We start from the raw sequence: 19,494 nt of genomic DNA, 5'->3' as shown, positions 1-19,494 counted from the left end.
TCTTTGATTTTTGAATCGATAGTTGAAAATTTAGGGGTGGACAGTCTATTCAATATATTCAATTAATTGTAAAAGGGTAAAATAGATTCCAAGAATAATAGTAATTAGTAGACTTTTAAATCTTTTAGAGTAATTTTTATTTAAAATTGAATGATGGGTTCAAGTTACTGTTATACCAGAGGAAATTAAAATAATTGTATTTATTAGAGGAATATCAAAAGGAATAAAAGGTTTAATTCCTAAAGGAGGTCATAGTTGACCAATTTCTATAGATGGTGCTAAGGATGAATGAAAGTATGCTCAAAAAAATAAAATGTAGAAAAAAATTAACTTATTTTATTTTATGTGTTAAAAGCATCGAGGAAAGATTCTTGAGAGCATTGTATAGAAAATACTTCATTATCTTCTCGATATATAAAATATTTGATATGTGATATAATATTGTATATGTGTGTCCTGTGAATTTAAATTATCTCTTAAATTGTACTCTATTTTATATTCGATTCTCACGGACATTTATATTTAAAAGTATAATTGAGAGTCTCGCGTTTGCATAACAGATACAACAGTTTTAAATATAAATTAGAAATTCATATTATAAGATTACAAAAAAAAAAATAAATAAATATAAATTTTTATCTCAAGTTCGGCTGTCGAATTTAAAAATAAAATGCGATAAATATTTCGGAAATAAAGCGAGAATTTAAAAGCAATAATAAATCGAGTGTAAAGCGAATATTTTGCGAATAATAATTTATGAGATAACATAATTTATGAGAAATTAAGAGAACGATCCTAAGTTTTTCATTTAAGAATAAATTTTACATTTCAAAGATAAAAATCAATAATGGAGAAAAATGATTAGCAGATGGCGAGCATTTCAGATTACATAGATTTCGATTATGCAATATGTGAAAAATGTCACGGTTCTCCAAAATGAAAACTATCGAGAATCCGCGGAGCGAATCAGCCGCCCTCAAAAACGAAATAACGGCGCGATTGTTAATCACCTGTTGCTTTCACCGGTACCGGCGAGCCTTTCGTTATGCAAAATCGAGTTTCCTCATCGTTGAACCGTAAATTAAAAGCTCGCATACTGTGCAAGTTAAACTACAAGTGCTTTTTTCTCAAGGAAGTAGAACGAGCGACCCATTAGTCCGACAAGTGGTCCTTAAAAATGCGACGACATAAACACATAATACAATATTTGCATATATTATCTTATAATTCTTCTGCTACTTACAACATATTAATACATTATTACTACTTAATGCAATTACAAATTATTAATACAAAATTAATTTATTATACCTATTAAATAAGGAGTTAATATATATAAGCAGTAATACAAAATATAATATAAATAGGCAGATATATGATAAATAAATATAAGTAAAATTTAATAAAAATAAGTAGTATAAAACAGTTTAGAATAAGATATAAATAAATATAAAAAAAAATAAACTGTTCATTCACTTGATAATTACTAATAAAATTAATAGTTTAATTTTTATTACAGTATGATTTCCACGAGTAATGAAATAAAAAATTTTTATTGCGGAATAAATCTTATTGCAAAATGCATACAAAGCTCACGTTTCGCCATATTCTAAACTGTAGCAACGCAATTTCTATTATGTGTGCGCGTGAAACTACTATTTCTACTTGTGTTACATGCGCGAAGATAATGTCTTACTTTCATGAGAATGGACGGATTTAGTCGATTAGATTACAAAGACAGAACGCGCCCAATTTACGTCGGAGAAATGTTGTTTTAAAATTCTTTTGAATTTTATACATAGAGAGAAGTGGGAGAAAAAACGAAGACAAATATACTAAAACATTCTTGTGATTTAAATCTTATACATATCTTTATAATTTAATTTTTTCTTTAGAAAAACCTCGCGTGAGATATATACATACATATATATATATATATATTCTATCGTTTCTCCCTCGAGTTTCTAACTTTTAAACCAATTAAGCAAGGAATAATTAAACATTAACATTAAAGTAATTTAATTTTGCAATTAATTAACTCGGAAAAACAAAGAGACTTTGATTTCTACTATTCACATTACCTTCTCGTATGTTTATTCATATTTCCCAAGGCGCGTTTTCTTCAAGTAAAAAGCAAAAGCGCGCGCGGTCCGAGCCATCATTTATTCCTTCGTCGCATTCCGCGTGTTCCCTCATTAGCGATGCAAGACCGGCTGTAGTCCGCAAGCGGAAAAGGAATAGGATTCAATCCGTTCACTTCGATTAAATATCTGAAAAAAAATTGTATATATCAATAAATCGTATCCCGACAATCTCGTTATCGGTGACGACAAGCGCGTCCCTTTTTCCTTCGCGAAATCGTAGAGTCACGGGAGACTTTAACGAGCGCACGCGAGAGTGCATCTCCCGATACTTCCGACACTTCGGAGCGCGATTCTACGAGTGATTTGCAATTTCAATTAGTTTCCTCTCTCGCTCTCTGTTCGAGAAGGCCTCGGTGCAGGAATATTGAAAAATCTAATAACAGCGACTGACCTCGCTTATATCCTGCATTCCCTGATGAAGTTTTGCGGTCCGATGGTTGCTCATCATTGTTTATTATAATGAAGTAGTAAAAGTATACTGCATTCATCCGTGTTGTGTAATATTTTTATGGTCGACAGTGTATACAATGTATAGTTTATATTGATGGAATGTTATAATGAAAATATTACCTATTTTTTTAGTTAATGAATACAAGCAATTGTTAGATAGATAATGAGAGAGAGTAAATTTTTAGAGAGAGAGAAATATAAAAATTTTAGTTATTTTTCTGATTTCACTCCATATACTGAAGTTTCTCTTTTTTTTCCTTTAAATCGAGATATTTTATTATTCGATTAATTAAATCTTAAATGTCAGTTATTTTATTACTTGAATTTATTTCTCTTATTAAGACACGTTAACAGCGGATAAAAGGAGCGGAAATACATGGAAGAATGCATGTTCTCTTTCCCTAAAATTAAAGTCTCGAAACTAATGACGTTTAATTAATTATGAATGCACTTTGAATCGTTATAGAATTTCGTTGTGCACACGCGAGATGCGGATCTCGGGATGATTTTCGGAACGTAGACTTTCCACCGCGGTTTCTACAATCCTATTGCGTGCGCGGATAATAATTATGCCTGTAACACTACTGTATGATCTAGGCTACGGTGTATATTCTATTTAGATACATGGTGCACGGTTGACTGGTGTATACATATAGGTATAGAAATCAGTGCGTGGGATAGTCTCACAGTGGAGAGACTAGAGATCACGAAATCGAGATATCGCTTCCGTTGTCTTTCGCGGTTGAGAGCCGAGAAATTCCCAAATATATTGCGGAGACATTCCGTGATCGTTGCTTGCAATTTTTGCATATACAGGGTGTCCGGTAACTAACGGACCAATGATTAAGGACGGATTCTCTGGCCAATTTGGAGACGATTTTTTCTTAGCAAAAATGTTGAGAAGTCAATAATTTTCGAGTTATAAACGATTGAAAAAAATGGGTTTTTTGAAAACTAAACGTTTTGGAGTTAAAAGTCTAACATAATTACATTCTTCAGTTAATTTCAGGTAGAGTTTACTATAATAAAATTTTAATTTGAGGCTTAGTTATAAAGATACATAATGACAAATATTGGAAAGTTGTAAAAAATGATGACCTTTTTCGACATTTTCGCTGAGGAAAAATCGTTCCTAAATTGACCAAAGAATCCATTTGTAATCGTTGGTCCGTTAGTTACCGGACACCCTGTATATCTGGACGCTAGAAGATTAACTCTAATCTAAAAAATTAAAATTGAAATCTTAGTTTTTCAATATAGAATAATATAATTCAATAAAAATCTAGATTAATCAATTAATAACTTAATTTTTATCAACTGCAATTATTTTAATTTGTATAGATCGTAAAATATAAAAATGCTTAAAAGTTGGCTTGAAGTATAGACTCGTACAAAAATTTATTAATTTATTTAAATATTTATGAAGAGATTTTATAACAATATAATTCCTGAGAGAGAAATCAAAAATATGAATAAATAAAGCTATCTAGAAACAATTATCGAACTTGCAAGTTCACTTTGGACAGTTCTCATAATATTGTATTTTTTATTTCTTCATATTGTCATGATAAAAATATATTTCACGGAATAGTTATCACTATCGTTGAGATTTCAATTTTCACAATGCGTTCCTAGACTGCAAAAATATCGACATTTTATCTTTATATATTCCCGAACTATCTTATCATTTCCTTTAAATTTCTAAATAACATATTTCATTTTATTCTAATATTGCGATATTATGTTTAATTGTATAATTAAAATATAATATTCGTTATAATTATAATTATAATAAATATGATGTAATATGAAATAAAATATTAAACTTTATATATTACATACAAATAGAACTAAAATGTAATATTTATTATAATTATATTGTTATAAATATGATAATTAATTAAATATGATGTTGCAATATGGAATAAAATATTAAATTTGATATTACATATAAATAGAAGAATATTTAGTATATACCACTTGATGGAAGAATGCACCCGTGACATTTTTTCGAGAAGCAATTTCTGGGACATTTGCATCCCAGGAACATTGGCAAAACGGTCTCGTTTTCAACCGCTTGTCCTCCGATTACATTAAGCAGCGTGACCGCGAATTCAGAATCGCGATGCGAATTCGCGATCGTCGTAACAGCGCAATCACGCGACCGGCGATTTTTCCAGGTATCGCGCGCAACCATATATATATATACAGATGCACATCCGGCGAAGATGTTAGACGTCACTTTCCGCCTGCTTTTGACATGCTCAGCTGCGCTAACGCGCGCTATAAGGCCCGTTTTTCCGAGCGTATCATCGCCGGCCTTTATACGAATATCGCGCGCGCAACAACTTTTCTTCTCTCCTGCTCTCGCGCGGAAACGATATCATAAACGCCAGCAAAAAAATAAACGTCGGTCAACGGCGGACAACTTTTAATGGAGAATTCATACCGCGAAATCGCACGGTCGTCGCTCGATACAACTGTTGCAGAAACGGGATATGCAAATGAACAGTTAACCGGGCCGTCCGCGTGTGAGGCGGTTTTATCGGGCCGTCCGTAAAAATCACCGTGTTACGCAAATTGAAAAATACATATATAAGTACGGCGATTCAGTTCTGTATCGGTATACATTATACTTTGCAACAGCCACGTGCGCGCGGACATTGAATATCGCGTTTTATGCGTCCGAGGTGCGCTTGAATGTGAATGAAAAAAGCCGCGATTGAAATAGCAGCGAGACCGAGCCGGTTTCCGCGTCTAAAAAACTCGGAAAAAAATATTTTATGAGACACATTTAGACTCAAGAAAGTCACAATACTGCATGCCATTTGTCTATTAATTATTATAATTTATATGGCACGGTGGGTATAAAATAATGTCATCAAATGCGATTTCTCAGAAAATTAATAAAGTTTAATAAAATAAAAATTAATATATTATTTATAAAATAAATTAATAAGATTTAGATAAATGTAAAAAATAATTAATTAGGAAGAAAAATTGATATATTTATATAATTTGAAGAATTATTAAAGTTCAATACAATAAAACTTAATATATTATTTATGAAATGAATTAATAAAATAGATAAATATGAAAAATAATTATTTTTTTATATATTAAAGAAAATGATAAGATAGTTCAGAAATATATATAAAGGTGAAATGTCGATATTTTAGCAATACATTGTGAAAATTGGAATCTCAGCAATAGTGATAACTATTTCATGAAATATTTTTATGACAATACGAAGAAATAAAAATACAATATTATGAGAATAGTCAAAAGTGGACTTGCAAGTGCGAAAATTGTTTCTAGATAGCTTTATTCATTCATATTTTAATTTTCTTAAAACGAGGAGAGAAATCCAATATCCTGTCTTAAGGTAGTTCTATCGTTTTTCACAATTCTTACGAATTTTTAGAAATTTTAATATGTTGTAGACGTAGTTAATATCTATCAATTACGAAATTTTGAAGTCGATTCACCGTTTAGTTTAACAGTTATTTACAATTAAAAATAGCATTTTTTCTATACACCACGTGAAAGGATGGCATTTTAATATATAACAATAGAACGGATCTTACGATTTTAATAAAAAATCAGTGGGGTATACAATATGAGTGTGGGATTATTTAAAAAAAAAAAATAAATTTTTTCCACCGTTTAGTTTCAAAGATATTACTTTTTAAAGAAATGAATTTTTTTCCAAACGGAACATGGAGAGAAATTGCGATGATGATGTGTATTCATACATGAGCTGTTTCTAACTATGTGAAGAGGTATAAGTGGGATATACAATGTAAGTGTGGGATTATTTAAAAAATAATGTTTGTACGTACAAACAGCAGAACTTTTATATTAAACAATTATTTTTTTCGACCTGACGACAGAAATCGATAAAGAAATTTTAGTTTTTAAATTTTTTTCTTGTTTGTAACATAAAATCAGTAAGTTCCCATTTTGTTTCTGTACGTGTTTTAATTGTGGAAAAGCATTTATTATTTTATTAAACCAATAAAAAGATTTCGGTGCAGAAAAATCTATAATCATCTGATCCATAAAACAGACATCCCCTTAAGAAAAAATGAAGACAGAATATTATATATATTTCTCTGTCTCTAGACCGCGAAAGATTTCTCTCCTCATTTCCCAAGTCCTTTAATGAGAGCTGTTAGCCCCGAGTCCACAATATATGTGTCTCCCATCCGTAACGCGTGGGTTAATCATTCCACGCACGATCGTGAGACCGAGCAAGGATTCGAACTCAGCAGGAACCTACGTCCATTGTCGGTTGCAAGCGGCGACGCGACGTGACGAGACGACGATCGTTTGCTTGCACAAACACCATACATACCCGCAGACTTTTTCTCCTTTCGTATGCGGGTACGATAATATAGGCGCTATTCAAGCAGCCCGTTCGCTCAATGCAATGACACAAAGAGAAACCCCAGGGAGAACTCAAACCCACCTTGTTCGACGAGCGACGATTTATGTTCAGGGACCCTCTTTCATCAGCCTCGACGCGCGAAAACGCATAATTTCTCATCGTTTATTACCCTTGCCGGTTCATCTTCCGCGTGTCGTCGCATTTGTCTCTCGAATTAAATTATATATTTTTCGTACAAGCATTATATGATCTCGGACCAGCGAGATGATCCTTCTACTTCTCGTTAGTTCGTCTATTATAATTTTGTTATTCTTGCTTCTAGTTGGTAGAAAAAATTCTGGTGGATATAATAGAAGTTCTGCGAAGTTCGATATTACAATATAGATTATGCCGTTATACTTCTTGTCAGTTAAAAACAGCTGTATATACAAAGAAACGCGTGTAATAAAGAGAAGAGAACTTCGTTCGGTCTATTGATCGATGACTTCATCGATGAACACGTGTTACATTGCAGTTCTCGTTACGATGACATCGCGGAAGATATCACAGCTATTTTTGCGAATTAATTCGACGCACATTGCTGTGTCATACTTGACATGACGTTCTAATCTAACTATTTGCAAGTTTGTCCAGAAGAAATCTGCATCTCTTTACACTCGCTTCTTATGAACGAAGATTCGTTTAGGGAGCAAACTGTCAAAAGAAGCTCGCATCAAAAACCTTGAATTATGGTTTGTTTTTTTTTTCATATGTTGTAACTTATGACTTGATGAACAAAAGATGTAATAGTCTCAGAGCTAAATATTCGATTTGAGTTACAGTTAATCAAACAACACGCAAAGTTCTAAATTAATAAAACCATCTACTAGCTTTGAGCCTTTTATATTTTTTGTTCAGCAAGTTAGAAGAAAATCAACTGATTTTACCGGGATTCAACTTCATCTAGGATTTTATATAAGTCCACAATCCCGCACTAATCATATAAAATTAAATCTTGGTAAGATCAGCTGGTTTTCTCATATGCTGTAACTTATAATCTGCCGAACAAAAATATAATAATAAGCTCAAAACTAAATAATAGTCAGTCAAATACGAAAAAGTTGGAGTTGTTTGACTATAACTTAGTAATTATCTTTTGTTTAGCAGAACCTAAGCTACAACATATAAAAAAAATCAAATCCTGTATTTAATGCGGGGTCCTTTATCCCAAAAATCGAAAGGTCGCACACAAGTGTGTCAGCTGGGAAAACAATTTATTTCCGTTTGAAAAATCATAGCCCTAGCAAACGGCACTCTCGGCGCTCTGTTATTTTTCCTTTTGATAAGGTGGAGCGCGATTTCAACCTTGTCGGTTCTCACGCGCGAGCACAACTCATGGCGAACGTTCCTGAGCTAGCTCAGTTTCATACAAGGGACTCGCTGATGAGTCACTTCTAACGGGAAACTCTTGGACGAGGAAGAAAAAAATGTCATTCCATCAGCATCTGGCAACTAGAAATGTACCTCGTCCGTATCATCCGGAATGTTGTTCAAAGCCACTCGCTTCAAGAAACAGACATTATTATTATATATAATTCTGTGCATTCCATTCGGCGACGTATAAATACGTAACATCTGCGCTGACGCGGATCTTAAAACTGTCATAAGCAACGTCAGAGCGACAGACCTGAAGAATCTTCCTAATATATTTATAATTGATAGATAAAATCTGATCGGCAAAATGCGGACGCTTAAAAGCTCGCGTCATAAAGTGAATCGTGCAAAACAAAGTGTTGGAATGTATAATACCCCGTAATAAAAATTTCTCGGTATATAATTATGCGCGAGTTCAACCGGCTCATTCTAATTATACGCATGAGAAAGATTTTTATCGTTAATATTTTCATTACATCGACGTTCTTACGGACTCGTATGATGATTCAATCAACATTTCACGCGAATTCGTCGGACACTCGATACATTTTTGCGGTCGTGTAGGAACTTGGAAATGAGAAGCCGCATACCGCCAACTATAATACACGCGGGGATAAATTAAAACCTGTCATCGCATCAATAAAGCAGATGGTTTATGTACCTATGCGTTTCTCGTTGCGGTTCGCAGGTAGCTCGATGTATAACGTTCCATTTGCATCATCGTAGAGAGAAGGATACAAAAATATCCGAAGCCGGTTCTCTCATAGACACCCCTAATTAATTTAATGTCCTCTTCCGATAAAATTGAATGGGCATGAGTAAATAAATATTTATTCATTTAATAATTTTTATTCAGTGATATTTATCGAACGTGGGGATCCGCAGAATTTTTTCCAGGAGAGGGCATAATTAATTTTTTTTATTTTTTGTTCTCTTAATTTTTAAAATTTTACTATTTTTGCTATTTTGTTATTTTCATTTTTTTATATCAAATATATAAATTCCAGTGTTTATTAAAAAAGGAAGCAAATTTTTTTACTAATTTGTGCTCGATAGATATCAAATTGATATGAAAAAATTATTAAATGAATAAATAGTTATTTCAATACTGTCTAATAAATCATGCATTTATTTGAAACAAATAAATATCTGTTTATTTGTTTTCTTATGTCAAATAAATATTTTTTCCATATATCAAATCAATATTATCAGTTTCAAATAAATGATTAATTAGGCAGCATTGAAATCAATATTTATTCGAATTCAATAAATTTTTCTTTCAGTGTGCGATTCTACGAAACTCTATTTTAGAAGGATGCAACTATACAGAATTTCCGATATGCTACGTACTTAATATATACAAGTTCGAGAATAATGGAGATCGTTATAATTGGCGCGGCTGAGATTAACAACTTTGATCTCCTTAATCGGGTCGCTTCCACTCGTGCGTGCTGCTCCATTCTTGTAGAAGTTTCATCAAGATGGAATTATAATAAGGCGCGAGAGATATCTAAGCCGATGCTCTATTCTCTCCACAGGGGGGAGAGTTTATCATCAAAGTGTTCGCGTAACAAACGAGAATTCCTAATTATTTTCGATTTTCACGCCCTTTTATATGGCAAGGAAATGTTAATATTCGACAGCGTTGGCTAAGTTAATGATTTTTTTCAACTAAGTTAAGTTAAAGTTAGTTGCTTATAAAATTTAGTTAAGATTAAATTAACTCAAAAGTTAATTTTTTAAAATATTATTTATATTAAATTAGAATTTTGTTTGTTAATTCTTTTAAAATATATAATATCAAATAACAGAAAATATTTCGACTTGTATATAGAAATATATCTTTTGGTAATTACAATTGATGACAAATAAACATAAAAATTAACAATACTTTAATTAAAAAAAAAAAAAAAATACGTTTATAACATAAAAAATTTAACTTAAGAAAAAAGTTAATAAGTTTAAGACAAAAAATAACTAGTTGAAGTTAAAAATTAATATATTTTAAATTAACTAAGCTAAATTAAAAGTTATTAACTTCTTAACTTTTAATTAATTAATTAGTTATTACCCAATTCTGATATTCGGCGTTATTACTATTCGGCCACCCGGTACGGAACGGCGCTTCTCGCGACGAAAAGCCATTAAAAGCTGATGAAACAGGTGCGTGTCGCGTTTTTAGGTCGCAAACACCACCGTTAAATGGGATGCTGCGTGCTCGTCCTCTCGAGACAGACATTTATATACACGCGTCTCCTCGCGCGAATCGCACACCGATGATACCTTTACGATGAGGCTTTACGAGTGCCTTTACCCGGCGCTACATCAACACCGAGAGCGCAAATATTCGATAACGGTGATGAATCTCTGCTTGCGAGTCTATCGGCGCATCGCGACGCGGTAAACAGGAAACGCAATTAAGAAATATCGGCAATTATAAGCAGAAAGTGTAATAAAGATAAGTTTTATAAAGCGCTAGGGTAAATAATGTAAAGGTGGAAAAAAGATAAAAATGATGCATTAAAAGATTCATCTAAAAATAAAATAATTTATTATTTTATCTCGTTGTATTTTTATTATCTACAGTTTTCCTTATCATTTTTTCTTGTCACACCATAAATAATTTCTGGCTTTAGGCAACGTTTATGCTTTTAAAAAATGTTTTCTGATATAAATTTTTATTCATCTTCTTACTACTTGATTTTATGTATGCACTGAAAAAAATTGTTAACTTAATCAACTAAAATATGAAATATTTTTTTAATTGAACATATATTAGTTTAAGTTAAATATACGTTTTGTTAGATATGTAACATGTTATTATATTTAATTTAAATATTTCTTTATGTTGAATTAACAAAACTTTGTTAAACGATTTAGTTAACAATTTTTTTTCAGTGTGTATATAAAATTAAGTAGTAAGAAGATAAATAAAAATTTATATCACAGAAAAAACTTTTAAAGGCATAAACTTTAGTGAAAATGCATTTCTAAAGCGTGCTTTACGTAAAGCCGGAAACTATTTATGGTATGATAAGAAAAAATACGATAAGGAAAACTGCAGGTAATAAAAATATACGAAGATAAAGTAATTAAATAATAAAATGATAAAGTAAGAAAATCATAAAATAATAAAATAATATAAAATAAGAAAATACAAGAATAAGGAACTAAAATAATAAAATGCAATATGCCATTAGAACTTTTTAAAGAATTTTGTAAAGCACGATTTTGAATTGAAACGTACTTGATGTTTCAGATTGTTTTGCGTAAAACCGGAAGCTATTAACAATAGGAAAAAATATCCAGTTACGCGAGATGCGACAGATTACGGATGCGAGACCTTGTACGGAGAAAGTCCGTAATAACGTAATAACGTCATCTAACGAGTTATCGTCGCTTAAGTGTGCGTCGGCGCAGATTATGCAAGAAAACGAGTATTACTCGCTTGTCTCTCATAATCGATCTAGGATGTGCCGCGAGTTAAAAGGAAGACGAGATATGCGAGAGACCAGAATTTATCAACTTCTCGACCGATTTAAATCCGCTCCGATAGCCACCTGACATTTCGCGCCGCTTTTCGTAATTTGCCTCATTAAACGTACTGTTATATGCTGGTACCACAGACGCTAATTTCCGATATATCTGTACCCCATCTGTATATCTTTGTAAAAATGATGTCTAATAGTCTCATAAGACCGATAAAATCTTGTATGCGCTTTCCAAAAATATTTAAATTCAATACGGAAAATTATTCGAGATGTAAAAAAATAGCACGAGAGAAAGAGAAAAAATTCATCACATCGTAATAAAATCTTGTATGCAGATCTTCCAAAAATTTTGGAAAATTGCTTGAAAAAAATATTAATTCAACACGGAAAATTATTATAAGATATAAAAAAATAGCATGAGAAAAAATTCGTAGATATATTTAACAATGTAGGGGTTCGCATCAGATACATAGAGATATTATATAGTGTGTACCTGTGGAGAGATGCATTCTCTGGAGTCTGCGGAGTTCCTTTATGGACGCAAGAACAATTTGCTCCATCGCGATAAAATTCGACGAGGCCAGGAACTCCTTTGTTCGCCAACGGCCAGGAACTCCGTCACGACAGCACCTTCGGTTTCTCCTTCCATCGCATGCATCGGTGGGAAGAATCTGTGCAAAGGAAGAACGCGTCAGCTTATTGAAAAAGTTTCGAATCCTTCTAGGGGAAGAAAGAAATATACCGCCTAACTCTTTCTTGCGCGCGAAAAGTTGTTGTGCTGTAATTTAAGACGGGGATGAAAACGGAGCATTTCTGAACGGTAGATCAAAGATGAGACCTACAATTGACTACCTTATTGCAATTTTATATTACAAAGTCTCTCTTTTTATTTGAGAAAAAAATCTCGCACGTATTTTTCTTTTCGATTTTCTGGAACAATGAGGGAATAAATTCGCGGTGACCGACGCGGTTATATTCGGACACGGTGTATAATCGCTCTGAGAATCACGCCGGCATTCCAAGGAGCCGCGCGAATAATCGGCGCGCCTTTGAAATTGCTTCGGCGCTCTTGCTTGTGAGGCAAATCGTCGTCGTTCCGGCCGCAGGTATCCGCAGGACTTTCCAGGACGATACAAGAGAATTCCTTCCTGTACGCTTTAATAACAGCCTCGCTCCGCGCGATAAATCCCACACCGAGTCTATCGAAGGAAATTCATTGCGCGAACGTCTCTCTTCGTGTGAACAATTTTTCATTACACATTTCGATGACGAATTAGAATACAAATCTTGTCGAAGAGATTTTTTATACGATAAGTTTCACGAATTACAATCTAAAAAAATTGTATATATATATATATAGAAATATATTATTTATATTCTTGTAATAAAATAATAATGAATAAAATGATTTCAATTTTTGGATTTTTGACGAAAAATTCGTGGAGCTTAGACTTTCCCTTCGGCGACGCTATAAGGCGCGATAATTAAAATGAGATGAACGAACGTTCTCTTAGATTAATTCACGGCTATTTAACCGGTCGTCTCTATATCTGCGCAGACAGCGGAAAATATGGGCTCGGAAGCCTGGGAGCTGGAGAGAAGATACTCGGTGCCAGGAGCCCTGGACACTAGAGGACTGGAGCCGCCAGCCAGCGAGGATTTGCACGCATGGTCGATTTACAGGTGAACACACTTGTACTTAAAGTGGAAGCGTGTAATCCGCGTCGTACATCTTCCAATTTGAGCCTCACCGGAGGCGGAACCAAAGCGAATGCCTACGGTGATTTTTTTTTAATGCTACTCATCGCTATGCGAAAGGATCGAAAGAATCGCTTTGTCGGGCTTCTCATTTACAGCGTACCGTATATACATGTATAATGATCGTCATTAATATTTAAAAATATTCATGTAATCAATATATTTTTTTAAAGATTTTTCATAATAATTTATATAATATTAAGCGACAGAAAATCTTTGATAAATTAAGAAGAGCAATTATTATATTATATATTTATATTTTTTATGTAAAAAAAAAAATATAAAAAATATAATATATAATTTTCTACATATATTTTATATATATATATATATATATATATATATATATATTTATTTATATGCATTTCTGCTGCTCCGCCAGGCAAAACCTGAACTCGGACTTCACGGACTCCGCGCTCGGCTCAGCGGAGAAGTCGCCGCTGCCTTACGGGAATTTCCAGCTCCGCGACTCCACGGTGCAGAGCATCCTACGACATCCGCGATACGGGCCCAAGAGCCCACTCGCCAACAATTCCTACACTTACTTGAAATTCGGCCTGCCGCGAGTCTTGCCGCCCAGCTCGCGGAATCGCGACGGCTCCAGCGGCTACGATTCCAGCGAGGAAGGACGACGCGTATCGCACGCAGGTATACATTTATTATTTTCACATATAAATTAATTCTTCTAATTTTTCTCTCTATTGCATCTTTTAATATTAATTAACTTTAATATTAATAATCTGTTATTAAAGAATATTATACTTTTAGAGTATCCGAGATGGCTATTTCGATTTTTCTACGTTATTTTTTTTATATATCATATAATATATAATATATGATAATAAAATGTTGTATATTATAATACATTATATATAATTTCTCAAGATTAAATAATAGTATTTTATGATAACGATTGCTCTTATTTCAAATGCATAGGCGTCCCGGTGCATTCGACGTCAGTTATGCGCTCAGCCAGAAGCGATCCGGACTTCAGGCACGTTCACGCGGTCCCGAGAGAACAAACGCACTCTCAATTAACTGTCGCGAGGGATCATCCGAGGCTGAGGAGCGCGAGCGAAGCTAATCTTCTACAAAGCGCAGTCAGGACCAATCGGCGACACAGCATCGCGCCGATCGATCCCGGATACATAACGCATGGTACGAGAGGATTCTAAATTCTGATTGTACTTTCAGCATCCATGTATAATTTATATCAATTTTCAGCCTCAAATAAGATTATTAACCCTTAGTCCCGACTCATGGATCGTTTGCGACCCAGTGAACAAGTGATTTTTCCTTAGGTACCTCATTTTCTTAATAACAAACTATATAAAAAAATAATTTTTATCGAAATATTATGATTGGGACTTCAAGTTGAAGGTTGCAAGAAGCTCCATGAATTTCTTCAGATTTTTTAAAGCGTTTTTACTGATCCAAATAACGCAAAGACCCATGAGTCGGGATTAAAGGTGCCGAAAAGAACCGTCGGGACTAAGGGTTAACAAATTCTTTCTTTTTTTCTAAATTAATTTTTTATCAAATTTTGCAGGCCACCCGGGTATCCTGGGACCGGAAGGTTACGCGCTGCCATTGAGACCCGTGGCGTGTCTGCAGCATCCTCACTTGCAGCTGCGAGGTGTGGAGGCTTCAGGCTCGGACGGACTGCCGCTTCTTCGTGGTGTCACCCTCGAGGCCGGTGCCGCCGAGCTGCTGGCCATCATGGCTACCACGGAGAAGGAAGGCACGCAGATCGTCGAGACGATCGCTGGCAGAAGACGCATAAAGAGAGGCGATATTCTGCTCAATGGAAGATCCGTATCGGCACGTACTCTGAGGTATACTTTCTAATCTTCTTCCTGCACGTTCATATACGTACGCTTTCCTGTAGTACGTAGCAATGAGTCACTACGCGTTGCGCAATTGATAGCTGTTGCTTTGTAGAAGAAACACCTCAATTTAAAATTTAAAAAAAAAATTTTGTACAATAAAAAATGCACCGGTTGACGTATAAAATAGTTATGGATGTTTAATGGAAGTAAAACTATAAGAGATTTTCATGGCCGGTAACATGTTCGCTGCAGCTTGGCTCATTCAGTCTCCCTTTTCTTTTTCTAGATCATAGCGCTGCCTATGATCCAAGCAGAAAAGAAAGATTTAGTTAACCACGGCTATATAACGGTAACCGACATTAACGAAACATGGTGTAACTAGCAAGTAATAACTAGTGAGAGAGCATTAGGATGCAAATTTTCATATAGTTGGACATTAAGTTAGAATAACAAGCAGCGCTCATTATTCAATTATCGCCTCAATTGTCGCTTCCGCTATTATTGCCTCTATTATTGCTGTTCAATATTTAATCTTGTGTAACTTCTCAGTTTCGCATCATTTGAACAACTTTGCAAAGTGTTTCACGTAACTAATGTATTAATTCTTTATTGCACGAAAATATTCGATTCTCGACTACAATTTGCATTTTATAGAATTGCAATAAATCTTGCGCTTGGCAAATTATTTTTACATCCAGATTCAACTCTTTGATAATTATACATATTAATCATTTGGATATTAATTATCCGGGTTAATTATCTACGCGCACAGATTCAGTTCAAAATAATATTCTCTTCAATTCAAACAGATCTCGCGTTGCTTACCTGCCAACGGAGAGTGGTTTGAGTCCCGGACTGACGGCTCAGCAGACCCTGAACTTCTACATGTTGCTAAGAGGCGGCCGCAACACCACCGCGCTGGAAGCCGAGGCCGTTCTGCAGGAGCTAGGCCTGGAGGCAACCAAGCACTGCCTGGTGAACACCCTGACGACCTCCGAGGCCCGACGACTGGCCTTAGCTTGTCGACTGCTGCAAGACTCGCACGTCCTCGCTCTGGACAGGCCCACGCACGGTCTGGACATCTTCGACGCCTTCTTCCTGGTCGAATACCTGAGGCAGTGGGCCAGTCGTGGCCAGCGGCTCGTCATCCTCACCCTGCATCCGCCCACGTACGAGATCCTGACGATGGTCTCGAGGGTCACGCTCACCTCCGGCGGCAGGATCATGTATTCCGGGCTCAGGAGAGACATGCTGCCATATTTCGCCCTCGCCGAGTTTCCCTGTCCACCGTTCAAGAATCCGTCCGATTACTATCGTACGTAGTTAAAAATATTTATAATATATACAAGGTGTCCAGTAACTAACGGACCAATGATTAAGGACGGATTCTCTGGCCAATTTGGAGACGATTTTTCCTTAGCAAAAATGTTGAGAAGTCAATAATTTTCGAGTTATAAAAAGTCTAACATAATTACATTCTTCAGTTAATTTCAGGTAGAGTTTAGTATAATAAAATTTTAATTTGAGGCTTAGTTATAAAGATACATAATGACAAATATTGGAAAGTTGTAAAAAATGATGACCTTTTTCGACATTTTCGCTGAGGAAAAATCGTTCCCAAATTGACCAAAGAATCCATTTGTGATCGTTGGTCCGTTAGTTACCGGACACCCTGTATATATTATTAAATAATAATATTAAAAATAAAGTTAATAAATATATAGAGACGTACAAATAATGTTATATCGCTCTTCTTCCAGTTGATTTGGTGACGTTGGACGACTTATCGGCGGAAGCAATGCTGGAGTCCTCGCAGAGGATAGATCATCTCGCGGAATTGGCCAGGTCGAGGTTACCTCCTCTCAGCGATCCCGGTCCACCCGGCGCACTTCCGCCCTCGAGATCCGGTCCCAATATATTCCTGCAGATTTACGCGCTATTATTGCGAACGCTCATCTACAGTCAACCGTGGACGTTGACGCGACTGCTGCGAAAAATCATCATCTCCGCGTCGCTCAGTATTCTACTCGGTGCAATATTCTGGGATGTTGCTGGCGAGTCAAATTTACATCTGAGAGACAGAATAGGCTATCATTACGCTAGCTTTGGCATCTTCTTCTGGCCCCTGAGCCTTCTGGCCATGTGCGACGTAGCCAACACCAGGCCGAACATAGAGAGAGACATCAGGGATGGGTTGTACAACAGATTTATTTACATCCTCGTAGAGGTAAGTTTAATGTGTATGTATAGAGTGTCCCACAGAAAATTGTTGAAACTAATCAGCTGTCATTTTTTAATGCATGCAGTTATTGAGAAAACAAAAATTGTGTTGGAAAAAGAAAAGTCTACAGTTTTTAATGGATATAAATACAATGTTTGTATACTAGTTTATATTATTGATAAAAAGTGCTAATAATCACATAAATAATTTAATTTATGAATTAATTAATTTGTATTAATAATATATTATTTAAAGATTCACATTTTTTAACAGCTGATTTCTGTCAAAAAATTAATGGAGTTCAATTTTTATTAATTTTTTTAATATCAATCTTTTTAATATAAAAGTGAAGAACGGCGCGTGCCTGTGTTGTTCTGTGAGTATTAAAAACTGCAGGTTTTCCTCTTTACAACACAATTTTTGTTTTCTCAATAACTGCATGCATTAAAAAATGACAGCTGATTAATTTCAGTAATTTCCTATGGGAACCCTGTAAAAATTGGAAAATCTGATATCAATTTGCGATATAAAATAATTAGATAATAAACCAGAGTTGGATAAGTTAACGATTTTTTAAAACTAAGTTAAGTTAAAGTTATAGTTGCTTATAAAATTAATATAGTTAAGGTGAAAATGATATGAACAAAAAAATTAACTCATTGTCAGTTAAAGTTAAGTTAAAATTAAATTAGAATTTTGTTTGTTAATTCTTTTAAAATTTATAATAACAAAAAAAATTTTGATTTTTATATAGAAATATATTTTCTGGTAATCACAATTAATGTCAAATAAACATAAAACAATGGCATGCAGAGATAAAAAAATTCAAACTAAGTTAAAAGTTATTAACTTTTTTAACTTTTAACTAATTAATTATAATTACCCAACCCGGGAATAAACACACGTATAAATGTGTAATTTTTAAAGATATCAATCCAGAAAGCCAAGAATATATAGATTTCTCGAATCCATCATTAGGTCTAAAATTTTTCCAACAACATAAGCTTCGAGGAATAACATCGCCTCTTATTCTCAGCTCATCTGCAGCGTCTCGTCCTGGTGCGTGATTTACCTGATATACCTGGCGCCGGCGTACGCCATGTCCGGGCTGCACCTGGCTCCGGATGAGAACCTGACGTCACTGTGGCACTATCTCGCCATCGGTCTGTTGTACCTGATGCTGCAGCACCTCGGCTGCACCTTCTTCGCGCACGTCTGCGAATCCACGTACACGGCGGCTCTGCTCGCCGGTCTGATAGTGGGCGAGATGAGTCTGGCCGGCGGAGTGACCCTGCATCTGGACAATCTTCCGTCGTGGTACCAGCGGATCAGCGCGATGCAGTGGTCCCTGTCGCTCCTGCTGCCGCGGCTGTACAGAAGCGAAAGCATGAACAAACTGGCGAACTGCAGGCCCAAGCAGATCCAGCGGCAGGACATTATCATCCAGGCGGCCTGCGAGCCGCCCGATGGCGCCTTGGCTCTTCGCGAGGTCGGCCTCGACAAGCTGAACATACGCAGCGAATTGTGGCTGGGCTCCGGCGTGGCAATCGTGGCCTCTCTCATCATTCTGGGCTTCCTGTGCGTCAAATACGCGACGCCGAAGAGGCCCAGAAGCGCTCCGAACAAACCCTGACTCTCCGCTACGCGAGAATCCACGTGGCAAACTGACATCGCGAAACGTCAAAATGACATATGCTTGCTACCCGAGAAGACATTCAATTCGCGAGTTGATCTAAATAAGCGGACTTTTAATCTTCGTCTCGTGAAGCTGTTCTCGTCAGTCATTTGGAAAATATAA

General features: G+C 35.2%; 1 protein-coding gene across 1 annotated transcript in view; it reads left to right on the top strand.

Moving 5' to 3' along the window:
* Nucleotides 1-19,494, top strand: part of LOC114928954 (ATP-binding cassette sub-family G member 5) — a 21,368-nt gene extending 1,874 nt beyond the window's left edge. The window contains exons 2-8 of the mRNA XM_029300322.2: nt 13,447-13,571; nt 14,029-14,294; nt 14,583-14,804; nt 15,196-15,481; nt 16,285-16,790; nt 17,236-17,702; nt 18,733-19,494. Coding sequence (XP_029156155.1) covers nt 13,459-13,571; nt 14,029-14,294; nt 14,583-14,804; nt 15,196-15,481; nt 16,285-16,790; nt 17,236-17,702; nt 18,733-19,329 — 2,457 coding nt within the window. The 5' untranslated portion in view covers nt 13,447-13,458 and the 3' untranslated portion in view covers nt 19,330-19,494. The remainder of the gene's footprint in view (nt 1-13,446; nt 13,572-14,028; nt 14,295-14,582; nt 14,805-15,195; nt 15,482-16,284; nt 16,791-17,235; nt 17,703-18,732) is intronic.

Source organism: Nylanderia fulva, unplaced genomic scaffold (assembly GCF_048542155.1).
Source record: "Nylanderia fulva isolate GAGA-0341 unplaced genomic scaffold, ASM4854215v1 Scaffold31, whole genome shotgun sequence".
NCBI classification, from domain to species: Eukaryota; Metazoa; Arthropoda; class Insecta; order Hymenoptera; family Formicidae; genus Nylanderia; species Nylanderia fulva.
Note: the sequence above shows the minus strand (reverse complement) of the source record. Positions and strands in the feature narration are given on the sequence as shown.